We start from the raw sequence: 13,274 nt of genomic DNA, 5'->3' as shown, positions 1-13,274 counted from the left end.
TTATTCACAGGGTATGGGCATTTTATTTTAATGAAAAACTACAAACAAATTTGATCAAAATTAATTTGTCACGTGACTTCCGTTTTTCGGTAAACATTCGGTATTTTTGGCAGGTCCCTTCATATAATTTGTGAGGTGTGAATTCTTTAAAAATTCTTCCACAATTAATCATCTATTGTTGTTAATTAATGGTTGTTCTAAAGATTATATCGTAACTGGTAAGTATAAATGTCTGTGGGTTTCAATTTCATTACAATTGTTAATTTGGTATTGATGCAGATGGGTACAAAATGAGATCCTTGGCTTTGACTTGAGTTTGTTGAGTAGTAGGCTATATCTAGGCCTATTATCTGTAACAGTAAATAATAATAATAATTTAAAAAATCAAATTAAAAAGGTTTAAACGATTTAAAAAGAATAAGGAATAAGAAAATAAAAACAATCAAGCATTCTATGACGTTTTGGTGAAATCCTCCTCAGCTCGAATGTTTCTTGCTGTTGAGTTTGGATTAACAATAACAAGTGACAAGTACTGAAGTAACCTACCTGAGGGTGAGAAATCCAGGTCGATCAGGCCTCACCCATGTCATTTGATAATAATCGTCAAGTAGAGGAACTGGGAAGTCAGATATTTCAGACTAATGTAAACTCTTAACGCCTCTTGGCAAGCAATTCATTACTCTTGAGATAACATCCACCATCCATGACACACATTTCATGATGAGGAACTTTTTGCTAGCACAGGCATTTTTACTCGGAGGTGCTGGCGTTTCAGGTGAAAAACAAAACGTGTGTTGAATGACTTTTCTGTTCAATTACATTTACCGAGCAAGGCCCAAGCACGTGTTGGAAAGAACACTGTGATAAGGATTATCTTTTGTGGATTTCTTCTCACACAAGTGACTACCAGTAGCCTACCTATAATTGTGGGATCATCAATATTTTAAATCTATATCCATTATCAATCTTCAAAACGCTTTGCGGACAATTATCGGCAATATCAATATTTTCTGCCAGCCCTACTCGAACTAAACGAAGAATAATTTTATATAATGTTGCAGTGTTTTCGACAGAGTCCGTTGAGACATAGACTTAGGACCAAATATAAATGATTTAAATAGGACAAGTTAGATAACTACATGTAGTATAATAACAAATGAAATGAATTAATATGGAAAATAAATGAAAAATATATAAATTTTGTTTCAAATCCTGTTCAGAATTTGAATTTGCTGAAGTTTTACTATTGCCAATGTAGGTAATTTCCTGTTTTGTGGTTTGTGGTTGCTTGTCTGCAAAGAATTTTGAGAAATCTCGTAAATGTACAGTAAAAAAAGATTTTGTGTGAAATAAATGGACTGGATGCGAGTTTAATGTTTGCAATGTACATGTAGATAACTGAAAATTTTGAATTTTGGAACTAGCTTTTGACTTTTCGGATGTTAGATGTTATGTCATCAGTATATTAAAGAGTAACTTGTTGGATTAGCTGAACCGCTACTACAGTAATAGGGCAAAATTTTGCCTCATTGGACACTACATGGCATATATGCATGTCTTCATTCGCCCGTTGGTGGAGAAAAGTGAGACGTTTAGTTTAATCACATTCCATAATGGTACATAAACTCTAACCTTTATTCAGTTTAAACAATATTTTATTTCTTAGTAATCTTAGTGAGTCACAGATATATTTAACATACTATATGGATACGATAAGAAGCAATTATTGCTTATGTAAAATCGCTTCCATAAACAACCCTTATTCACTGCACAAAATCATGGTACATGTACCGTACTTGGTTAGGCACTGGACTCTCAGCTAGAAAGTCCCTTCCGTAATATGAGAATAAACAACCAGTTCATCGTCCTAGCTACATGTATGAGAACACAGCTGGATGATTTAGCCACTGTACAACCAAATACTTACCCAATACTAATTACTAACTACATATATATAATCAGCCAAATTAAAAACTTGACACTCAGGATTTTTGGGACTAGATTTTTAATATTTGGTTTAAGGCAACTATTTTAGTGTTATGTTGTGCACAGAGGACCTTGACATCAACAGAAAGCAAAAATACGTCTCGCCGAAAGTCCTTGACATTGATAACGTTTGTGATGTCACAGTACCCCCCAAAATGAAATTGTCTTGTTGAAACGTTAGTCCAGGCCCATGTCTCTGCATAAACGGAAGAAGAAGAGGTTGCAAAATCTGATCCCTGTACTGGACAGCATTTAAGTTCCCTTGGACAACAACAAGAGGAGAACGTCAATGTGCACAAAAAGAACCCCAAACCATGACGCTGCCGCCACCAAATCGGTCAACTTCTCTGACGCATACTTGAACGTAACGTTCACCTCGTCTGCGGTACATACGGACCCTGCCATCGGCAAATCTCAAAGTGAATCGTGATTCGTCACTAAAGACAACCGAATTCCACTGTCTTTGAGTAAATCTTATGTGTCTTGTGGCCCACACAAGTCGGTTACGGCGATGAAGAGGTGTCAATATTGGTCCATTATAGGGCCTCCGAGCTCGAAGACCAGCAGCCTGCAAGCGATTTCGACCAGTTTGTGCAGTTACTCTTCCACCAAACATCTCTCTACTTGTGGAGGTTGCAGTGACAAATCTGTTTCTAAGATGACGTAATCGTATTGCTTGATCTTCCTGGAGTGACATCACACGTGGCGCTCCCGCCCTTGGGCGGTCGGCAATAGTTCCAGTTTGAAGCACTCTCATTCTAAGATTAATTATTGTCTGGCGTGAACAATTAAAGGCTCTTACCTATAGCACGTAGACGTTCTACATTTGAAAGGCGCGGCATTTTCTAACAAAGATGAAAATAACAATTTTAATTTGTTTTTCCAGTTCAAGTTACGTGTGCGTGTTAGTTTAAGCAAACTTGCATCGATTGACCTCATGAGTTTGTGTTTGCACGTGTTTTTCATCTTTATATGCTCAAAAGTCACGTGATCCACGTGACTTTACAATTTTATGAAATTAAAGGCTTCTTACTACTTACTATCGTTAGAAACACTTTAAAATTTATTTGACTTACCAGAAAAAAAAATTTGTTGAAATTCATCAGTGTCAAGTTTTTAATTTGGCTGAGTATATTATATAGTATCTGTATCAAGCTACATGTATGGTTTATCACTTAATTAAATGTCCCGCTTTCAAATTGAATCAAATGTCTACCCAGAAGTGACGTAGCTGCTTCAGATCATTATATTTTATTTCACATTTATGCATACATTATAATTAGTGTACAATTCTTTACAATATTTACAATATATATATAAACACATTTATTCACTTGATTTGATTTTGTTGTTTATCTCATGCAATGTAGTTTGTCTTGTCTGCAGGTTATTGTGCATAAAGAGATCCAGCTACTTCATTCCTCGAGAATAGATCTCGGACCTAAATGGCAGCGGTATCCAAAAATTAGTATACTGTTTTGTAATGCGTTTCTACTCCATTTCACATCTGTCACAAACAAAAACTAAATAAACTTGTTTCAATTTTATTAAATGGCAGCAAAATAAATACTCAACAAAATTCTCGAAGTGTACATTTAGTGTTTTTGACTAAAAATTGTCGATTTAGGACATAAAATGTTGGTCAAATAGCTGAGTGTCGGTTCTCAAGCGGAGCTAACTACATAGACAGACATCCTAAGTTTAGTATGGTCTGCAGGTTTGTCTTGTCTGTTTTGTCTGTTTTGTCTGTATTGCAGTCTTACTCACTGCACTTACTGTGTTAGTCAATGCATAAATAAGTAATTATTTCATTGAGATTCTTGGTAAAGTTTATTGTTTTAAGGTCATTGAGTACATGCACATTTTAAATCCAGCACTGTAAGTTTTGTTCATAAGATATGACATTTTTTGTTATTTGGGGTGATAAACTACATATTAATCACAAAAACAATACCAGAATTATTCACCAACAATGTTCCATACTTGACCCAATAGCATGATAATAAAGGGTGCTGATGACAACAAAAGTTGAATTTTCTCAGTTATGACTGCATTGATTTTCATCAATTTTGACTATAGACCGTAGTTTGTCTGATATCCATGGAAATACCCAAAAATGATGAGTTTCCTTGAAAGTCTCACTCTGATTAAGATGCAGATCTATATTTCGTTTTTAATGGCTTTTGACCCTATGACATCAGACATTGATTAATCAATCAGCGTTCACGTTTCTAGTGGTTTACCCACAGTTCTGTGCAGCACACGCCAAGAAAATCGCCGTAACAGATGGTTTCATTGGCTAATCCCTCACGGCGTCCAGAACGCAGGTTATATAACAACTCTTCCAGAGCCTAGTGTAGTACAGACAAGTAAAACAAAATTTTGAACTAGAAAAAAACGTAACGAAATAGGATCTGTGTTTTAATCAGATTATGAAAGTCTATAAGTTCATGCTAAATAGAGATATCGATAATCCCAGTCGTAGATTGAAAGGGACATTTCAAAACCATAAACATTGAAAAACCATAAACATTTTAAATCCAGCACTGTAAGTTTTGTTCATAAGATATTTACTTCAGTGCAGTACTCCGAAGCACTCAAAATCATTTTATAGGACATTCAAAAATGGTAGTCTTTGACCATCAAAATAAGAAATTCAGTGATGTTCCAGTCGTGATAGATGGTAGACCTGGATAATTGCGTCGTAGAGGGAATTCCTTCTGGTCATGTGACTTAATTGGGATATGTCGTTCAGTGTGAAACAGTAGCTGGAGGCAGCCATGATTGTTTACTGTGGATGACTTGACCGATGTGTACAACGTCATAATCTAGGTCGGAGAAACCTTCTTGTTTGCTATAAATAAAATTTTTCTTTCCACTGTTATGTGACCCCCGGGTTATTTTACACATGGAACAAGAATGCAAGGTCTTAATAAGATTGGTGTTGAAAAGTTTGTGCATATTTTAGACTACTCAAAAGCCTTAAACATACATTATGCAAGAGCTAAATCTGTCTATTGCAGGTCTTTCTTTAGGCCTGAAATGTTATCTAAATTATTAATTAGACATTAATTAACCTATCCAGACCATAATCAACTCTGGATGGCATCGCTAGCCTGCGACTTTAGTGGATTGTGAGGCGATTTACTGCATAACTTTCCTTCACGATTTAACAATTAAAATTAAATGGATAATCGAGACTATGCTGTTTATCAAATTGACTTTAATAGAAATGATGATCAAGGCTAGCTGGAAATTTCAACCGCCTACCGGTAGTTCTCGGTTCATAGTGGATCAATTTGAATGCAATTTTCAGCAAATAAATTACCTTTACATTGTCTAGTTTTTGTCCCCCGCCTTTCGAAGAAAGCAGGGGACTATTAAAATGGGTTCGTCCGTCTGTCTGTCCGTCTGTCTGTCCGTCTGTCCGTCCGTCTGTCCGTCCGTCTGTCTGTCCGTCACACTTTTTGGGACACAATAACTCTCTTCCTAATTGAGCTAGAATGTTCAAACTTGGTGTATGTGTTTATTAGGTCAATGCCTTGATGGAGTTCAAAGATGAGCATTTTCCGCTTAGGGTAAGCAGAGATAAGCAATTTGATTGGTTGATGCTTTGGGACACGATAACTCTCTTCCTAATTGGGCTAGAATGTTCAAACTTGGTGTATGTGTTGATTAGGTCAATGCCTTGATGGAGTTCGAAGATGAGCATTTTCCGCTTAGGGTAAGCAGAGATAAGCAATTTGATTGGTTGATGCTTTGGGACACGATAACTTTTAATTGAGCTAGAATGTTCAAACTTGGTGTATGTGTTTATTAGGTCAATGCCTTGATGGAGTTCGAAGATGAGCATTTTCCGCTTAGGGTAAGCAGAGATAAGCAATTTGATTGGTTGATACTTTGGGGCACGATAACTCTCTTCCTAATTGAGCTAGAATGTTCAAACTTGGTGTATGTGTTGATTAGGTCAATGCCTTGATGGAGTTCGAAGATGAGCATTTTCCGCTTAGGGTAAGCAGAGATAAGCAATTTGATTGGTTGATGCTTTGGGACACGATAACTTTAGTTCTAATTAAGTGAGATTGATGAAACTTGGTGTATAGTTTCATTACAGTAATACCTTGACTAAGTTTGATAATTGAGCATTTTCTGCTCAGGGTAAGCAGAGCGATACGCAATTTGATTGGTCGAGACTTTGGAAAACAATAACTCTCCTACTTTGATTGTCCCCCGCCTTTCGAAGAAAGCAGGGAACTATTAAAATGGGTTCGTCCGTCTGTCTGTTTGTCTGTCTGTCCGTTTGATTGGTTGATCTTCGAATTGAGTAAATGTTCATGCTTATTGTCCCCCGCCTTTCGAAGAAAGCAGGGAACTATTAAAATGGGTTCGTCCGTCTGTCTGTTTGTCTGTCCGTTCCGCTTAGGGTAAGCAGAGATAAACAATTTGATTGGTTGATGCTTTGGGACACTATAACTTTAGTTCTAATTAAGTAGATAAACAATTTGATTGGTTGATGCTTTGGGACACTATAACTTTAGTTCTAATTAAGTGAGAGTGATGAAACTTGGTGTATAATTTCATTACAGAAATACCTTGACTAAGATCGATAATGAGCATTTTCTGCTCAGATTAAGCAGAGCGATAAGCAATTTGATTTGCTGAGACTTTGGAACACAATAACTCTCCTTCGAATTGAGTATGTTTTCCCCTTAATATGCTATAATTATTCCATCAAAAACATTGTATGCTTAGACTATAAGTAAAGATATACTGTTTGATTGTTCAATACTTTGTAAAAGATAATTTGTGATAAATTTATATGTGTCCTCTAATTATTTTCCTATTTCGGCGGGGGACATCAGCCTCACTGTTGGCTTGTTAACTATTATAGTGAGAACTGCCAACTCGTTATCGAATTTCCCATAATGTATCTTTAAACAACAAATATAGTTTCCTACTAATTTGTGCTATACATTCTTTTTGATGGATATGTATCTTGGATGACAAGAAAAAATATCTCAAGAAAAATTTCACCTTCTGGATAAATATACTATTATTAGTAGTGGTAGATCTTGAATTAATTTTAGGATTAGATCTTATGTTAGCCTAGATCATTAAAGCCAATATTGTCTCAGCTACGGTACGACATACAATGAATATTACTAGTGTGAACAAAATAGCAGTCATTGTCAAGTGCCTCACACAGCCAGAAATTGGCCTTATTTATAGATGTATTATTCAAGAGCTAAATTTGCCTATTGTAGGTCTTTCTTTAGGCCTTAAATGTTAATTAGACATTTATCAACATGACAAGACCATAATCAACTCTTGATGCCATTGTATACTCTAGATTTTAACTAGATTAGAATGGTTTGGCCATTTAATGATTTAATTTACAAATGAGAAAGCGAGGCTAAAACTTGAATATTCCAGTAATGTGGTTATGATAATACACAATCAATACACACGTCTTGTCAAAACTACAGAATAAAGTAATTTCAATGAAATTTTCAATATTATGTTCATTTTGCATTATCTATTTTTGCACTGTATAGCAAGAATTGCCAGCTCTTCATCTAAATCTTACATAAGGTATCTTTAATTATTTTGATGACGGTTCTGGCGCTAAAGAGTCTGAATTACAGTGTTTTGTAGATTGTCGGTTGTAACAACTTTACGATATTTTGTTTACAAAACTACATGTAGCTCTTGTAATGTTTCATATAAAATAGCCATGATAATCAAGGCCTATCAATCAGTGGAGAGAAGTGCTAAATCTGTTTGTTACAGCCAGCTCAAATTTTGTCACAGTCGCTGAGATGTAAATATGGTTAGGGCACATGATTGTTGGTGAGATTGTAGGTTAGGGTTAGGGTAAGCATTGGGGTTAGGGTTGGGATTAGCGCTAGCCCTGTTTACATCACATGACCTATGACAAAAAATTGAGTTAGCATTAACCGTGGAGAAGGGTCAGTAGACTGGTTTATCATGATGGATTTCTAACCAAGGGCTTTTAACCCATTTTGCACCTAAGAATGGCTTTGTGCTGAGTTGTGTATGATCACTATGATCGCAGTATAGTTTTTTTTTCTACCTTGAATGTTTATAAATTATACCTTATAAATGCATCACAACTGTCTGCATAATTACATGTATCAATATATCTGGAGGTATTTCTTATCATGGAACACCTTACCTGTATGTGTATATAATAACAAATAGATAATGAAGGCCATTTGTACTCTTAACCAATAGTAAGACATACAGGAATCTCTGTATGACTATTTGTATAATTTATATAAATGTACTACTATTGTATTATATTCGGAGGAGACAATATGGGCTGGATGATCAAGACTAAGCTTTTGTGGGAAATTGTGGGAAAATGAAAAAAATACTAACTTAGTAATAATAATATCAGAAAAATTTGTCTCTCAAGCAAAGCACCAGACCAGTTCATTTCACCATGGGGTAATGCCATTTAGCCAAGGGGTAATCCTGTCGTTGATCACAACCACTTTACTTATAATAGTTATAGGTATCTTAATCTTTCAAGTTGATCTATTTCGGAAAGTAATCAATAACCCCACCTTGGCATATTTTGTTTTACAGCCATGGCCTTGGGCAAAGATACTAATAAATATTCGGCTAATAAATGATAATTTCTACAGTATAACAAATTTGATTGTATTTTAATTAGAATGGAATAGCAGGGCTTTTATTATAAGGAATCTGAAGCACTGGGGCATAGGGGGTTCGAGGAGTTTGTCTCCCTGCGGTGCGGGCACAAGAACAAATTTGAATTTTAGCCTTGTGTTTTGCATTACAAGTTTGGTGGTTACATAAATATGTTGACATCATTAGAATTCCCCACTGCTTCTTTATTGAGTCAACTGGCGTGGTTTCAATTCCCTGGTTGTACATGACGAGGAGTAGGGTCACCTGTCAAACCTTGTGGGTTTTCACTGGTTTACACCGACTGCTAAAGACACGAACGTGCAAGTGAATTATTGAAATAAAATTGAACCATATGTTAGTCTTGAAATGACCTGTTTTTCTTGTAAACCCTTATCCAAAGGTTTTGGAATTTAAATGATATTAAATTATTTACTTGTTATTGAGATGCTGAATAACATAATTTGAAAAATATGTTAGAAGTACATGTATGTATATTGATATACAATTATTTTCACATGGTAGCCCCCAAAATATATTTATCCAAATTGTCACCCATTTTACCACCTTTTGGCATTGTTTTGGGAATTTTTCTTTTTTTTGTTATATTAACATGTATTGTTTTTTCTTGAATGAACATATGGTAGTACTACTTTATTCAGTTTTAAGTGAAACATGTGTTCATGTATGTTTCGGTTTTCATACAGTATGAGAAAGGATATCTTATTCTAGCATGTAGGTAGAGTTTTTGTGATATGACTGAAAATTTAAAAAAAGAAAGATAGAACGAAACAAGGATGTTTATTATATTGTTCTTTTATGTAACATCATTGCAACATTAAATGAATGCTAAATCAGCCATTCATTGAATGTTGGACAGTTTTATTAATCTAGAGATTTATGTTCAGGAAATTAATAAATAATTATATTTTTTTGGAGGACTGATATTGTATTTATGAGGACACAATCAGTCTTGTTAACTATGCATGCATATACATCTGGTATTCTTTCATGACCTGTAAGACATGTATATGTACTCATTGAGTGGGGGCTGAATTGACCCGGAGGCAGCCATAACATGTGCTATGGCAGTGAGAAATGTCTGGGTCACGCAGGTTGGATATCTCAAATATTTGTTGGTTTGTGACTTCCATCAAGAAATGGCTATTAAATAATATCTTTGAATTTTGGCAACTAATATTAATAAATTATTTATTGATTAGTTCAATCTTTATTTTATAGATTTAAGCAGTAACCATGCCAACACAAGAATCGCCAGATGATTCTGCTATTCGGATAAAAGTGGGATACAATGGGTATGTACTGTAGAATGTTTTAGTTTCACCATTTGTAGTCAGCCATAGTTATAAAAATCATGTCGATTGAATACTGTTTATTCAAATAGTGAGGTTTTAATTTGAATTCTTTTTAATTACCAGAATGTCTTGGTTTGTATGAAAACTAATTGATTGATATGAAGACGGTATATATACTTGTGTTAACATAATGTAATTATTATCGGTACATATACTTGTATTAACATAATGTAATTATTATCGGTACATATACTTGTGTTAATATAATGTAATTATTATCGGGACATATACTTGTGTTAATATAATGTAATTATTATCAGGACATATACTTGTGTTAACTTTTAATGTAATTATTAATATTATAATAGGTTAATCTGCTTAGTTAAAATCTAGAATCGGCAAAACAAACACAAATCTATTTCATTTTTTTTATTTTCATGAATGTCCTTGTGTTAGATGTAATTCATTGACATACAGATTCCTTCGAAGCGGTATACTCATCAGTGCATACACATGTATATCACTTGTATGAATTTTCGTGCTTTTTGGCTACTATTATTGCAGTCGTTATCATTAAGAACATTGTGGTGCAATTACCATATCTGGATAATTGAGAAAGAAAAAGATATATCAGCTCAGTTTCTCCCTGTGACTATGTATGATCTTGGAGAGCTGAATGGTTAAGACATAGAGATCCAAACATTATTTAGTTTTGATCCTTAAAGTTGATGTTTGGAATTTGGATATTATATGTTATAATTAAAATTAATCAAAAAGTAGTATAATCTGTAGTCTCACTTTAATGAGTACCGGTATGCTAAATACATTATTTTAATATTAAACATTATAAACTTTGGCATAGTAAGTTGTAAGTCATGTTTATTGTGTTCTCACTGTGAAGATGAATTTTGTTTTGTCACATGGATTAATATAGGCAAAATAACAAGAACCACAACATGACAGATGTTGTGAATGTATATGCACTCTGTGGACTTTTTACAGAGGAATTATCAATTATTAATTGAAAGTTTGTTAAGTTATTCCGATCTCAACAAAAAATTGCATTGCCAGTATTTACTGCAGGGACATTTTGGTAACGAGTATTGGGAATGATATATCTTATGGTAAATTCTGTACAGAAATTAAAGACATATGTAAGTTTGATGAGCAACAACCGTTTACAGTGAAATGGCTAGATGAAGAAGGTAAATGAATTTAGATCACTATTTTATTAATAAATCTGTATTATCATATTATCACTGTATTTGATATCAGTCTAACACTGATATCTAAAAGAAAGTGTCCATATTTTATTTCTGCCAACTGGAATAATTTATCTATCAAAATTGAAACATAAAAAAACCATTGTAATAACATATAAGAATTTTATTTCTCAGGTAAGAAACAATTACTATGCTTTACATGGTATATGTCTTAGTGGAGTAGGCAATACGTCGAATTATAGTACATGTATATTACAATTTTTCTGACGTGAGAGTTGATCAATTTTCTTAAGAAAATATTAGGCCAATTTATTTTGTCTATAAACTTTGAGAACTTAGAAATTTTAGTGTGGCAATCATGATTCCAGATACTTAAAGGAGCTAAATCGCTAATATTTGGGACCTAGAAATTGAAACAAATGGTTCGCAACGCATATAATCATTTAATCTGATTGTATATGAACTGATTTACATTCAATTGTTTCCGTTTTGACTCTAATTTCAAATCAGTTAAGTCCAGCGAAATACGGCATGAGTTTCAACCGAATAGAAATTTCTAGCATCTGGTTATTCCAATCTATTGCGCATGCTCTCCAGACAAGTTATGGCGTCGCCGTATGACATGAGTTGTGGAATATATCTAGCCTCGCTCTTTCTGGTCACTTGTTACAGATGACGATGAAACGCACTATGGTACACGATTCGTGTACCAATGGTAAACTGTTTATTTTGTCTTAAATATTGGATATCAGAAGCCCATCTTTCCCCAGTAAGATCACAACATCAATGTTAATTTAAATTCACAAATAATTTGTGTTTTCAACGTGTAAGACTTTGGGTGATACTGAGTTAGAGACTTAGCTACTTTAAGGAAATAGAAAACCCAATGTTTTTGCAACACTGTTTTTTCCTCTTATCATCACTGTAGCTTTTCATATTGACTCTTTAGTGAAATGATATTTTCTCAAGAAAATATTAAACCAATTTAGTTTTTTTTATGAACTTTGACTGCTTGGAAATTAGGTGTGGCAATCACAATTCTCATGTTTTTCCTCTATCATTATCACTTCATCTTTTCCTATTGATTCTTTTGTGAATTGATATAGAAATAGTCATGATCATGTTACCATGTTTGAACGTCAATGTTATTTCAATTTATTTTAACACAGTATTTATACAACTTGCTTCAATGAATAATATATTTATCATAACCTTTTTATTGTTTTCGTTTCTTACAGTTCTATGTATTTTGATTGTTGAATAATTCATTTTAAATTAAATCTTCTAAAATCCAGACATATAGCTTACTTAATGCTAATTAAATTTTTCCATTAGAATAATTCACAAAACAAGCAAATAACCCATGAGATTACCTCCCTTACTTAAAATTAAGTAACTGGAACATTTATTTTAATGATTAATTTATTTTTTTTCTACATGACCTAGATACAGTGAATCAATAATTTATCAAATTTTATGGGAATTATATGATTTCAGGTTATGTTTATTTAATTTTGTCTGCAGTTTTTTTTATATGCTGTGTTGTGTGTACTTCCTACTTTATTCAGCCTTATTAGGAAATTGTTTAGTATCTAATTTCCTAATAAGGATGCACACAATTAAGTTGTATTAGAAACCCATATAGAATTTCTGTTAGTCAGATATGCATGCTTGTAATCATCTATACCGGTATATAAATATTTTAATTGCCTAAATTACAAACTACAAAATTTAGTCTTTAATTTCGTTAAGTTTAACTAAGACAGATGTTTATCGGATTTCTGTCGCATTGCCTCTTGATTATTATTCATTTTCCAAATAAATGTTTATGCAATGATATTTATTTTGGGTCTTTAGAATAATTTTCAATTTGACTTGACAGTTGTGTTCAAAATTTGAGACATATCCATCAAGCAGTTACTAAGATATGTACATTTGAGCATTCCATTTCCAAAATTAGCTTAGACTAAGTCGACCCAGGCTTGGATTTTGATAATTTGGTGAGACTAGGGTGAGAAATAGGATATTAATCAAAATTGAATACATTAATTTAAGATATGACATACTTTCTATT

General features: G+C 33.6%; 1 protein-coding gene across 3 annotated transcripts in view; it reads left to right on the top strand.

Moving 5' to 3' along the window:
• The first annotated feature begins 65 nt into the window (after positions 1–65).
• LOC126826878 (protein kinase C iota type) overlaps positions 66–13,274 on the top strand; it is a 32,262-nt gene continuing 19,053 nt past the window's right edge. For all 3 annotated transcript variants that reach the window (XM_056102163.1, XM_050555977.2, XM_050555976.2), the window contains exons 1-3: positions 66–218; positions 9,904–9,977; positions 11,061–11,182. In XM_056102163.1, the coding sequence (XP_055958138.1) occupies positions 9,919–9,977; positions 11,061–11,182 (181 nt within the window). In that variant the 5' untranslated portion in view covers positions 66–218; positions 9,904–9,918. The remainder of the gene's footprint in view (positions 219–9,903; positions 9,978–11,060; positions 11,183–13,274) is intronic.

Source organism: Patella vulgata, chromosome 7 (assembly GCF_932274485.2).
Source record: "Patella vulgata chromosome 7, xgPatVulg1.2, whole genome shotgun sequence".
NCBI lineage: Eukaryota > Metazoa > Mollusca > Gastropoda > Patellidae > Patella > Patella vulgata.
Note: the sequence above shows the minus strand (reverse complement) of the source record. Positions and strands in the feature narration are given on the sequence as shown.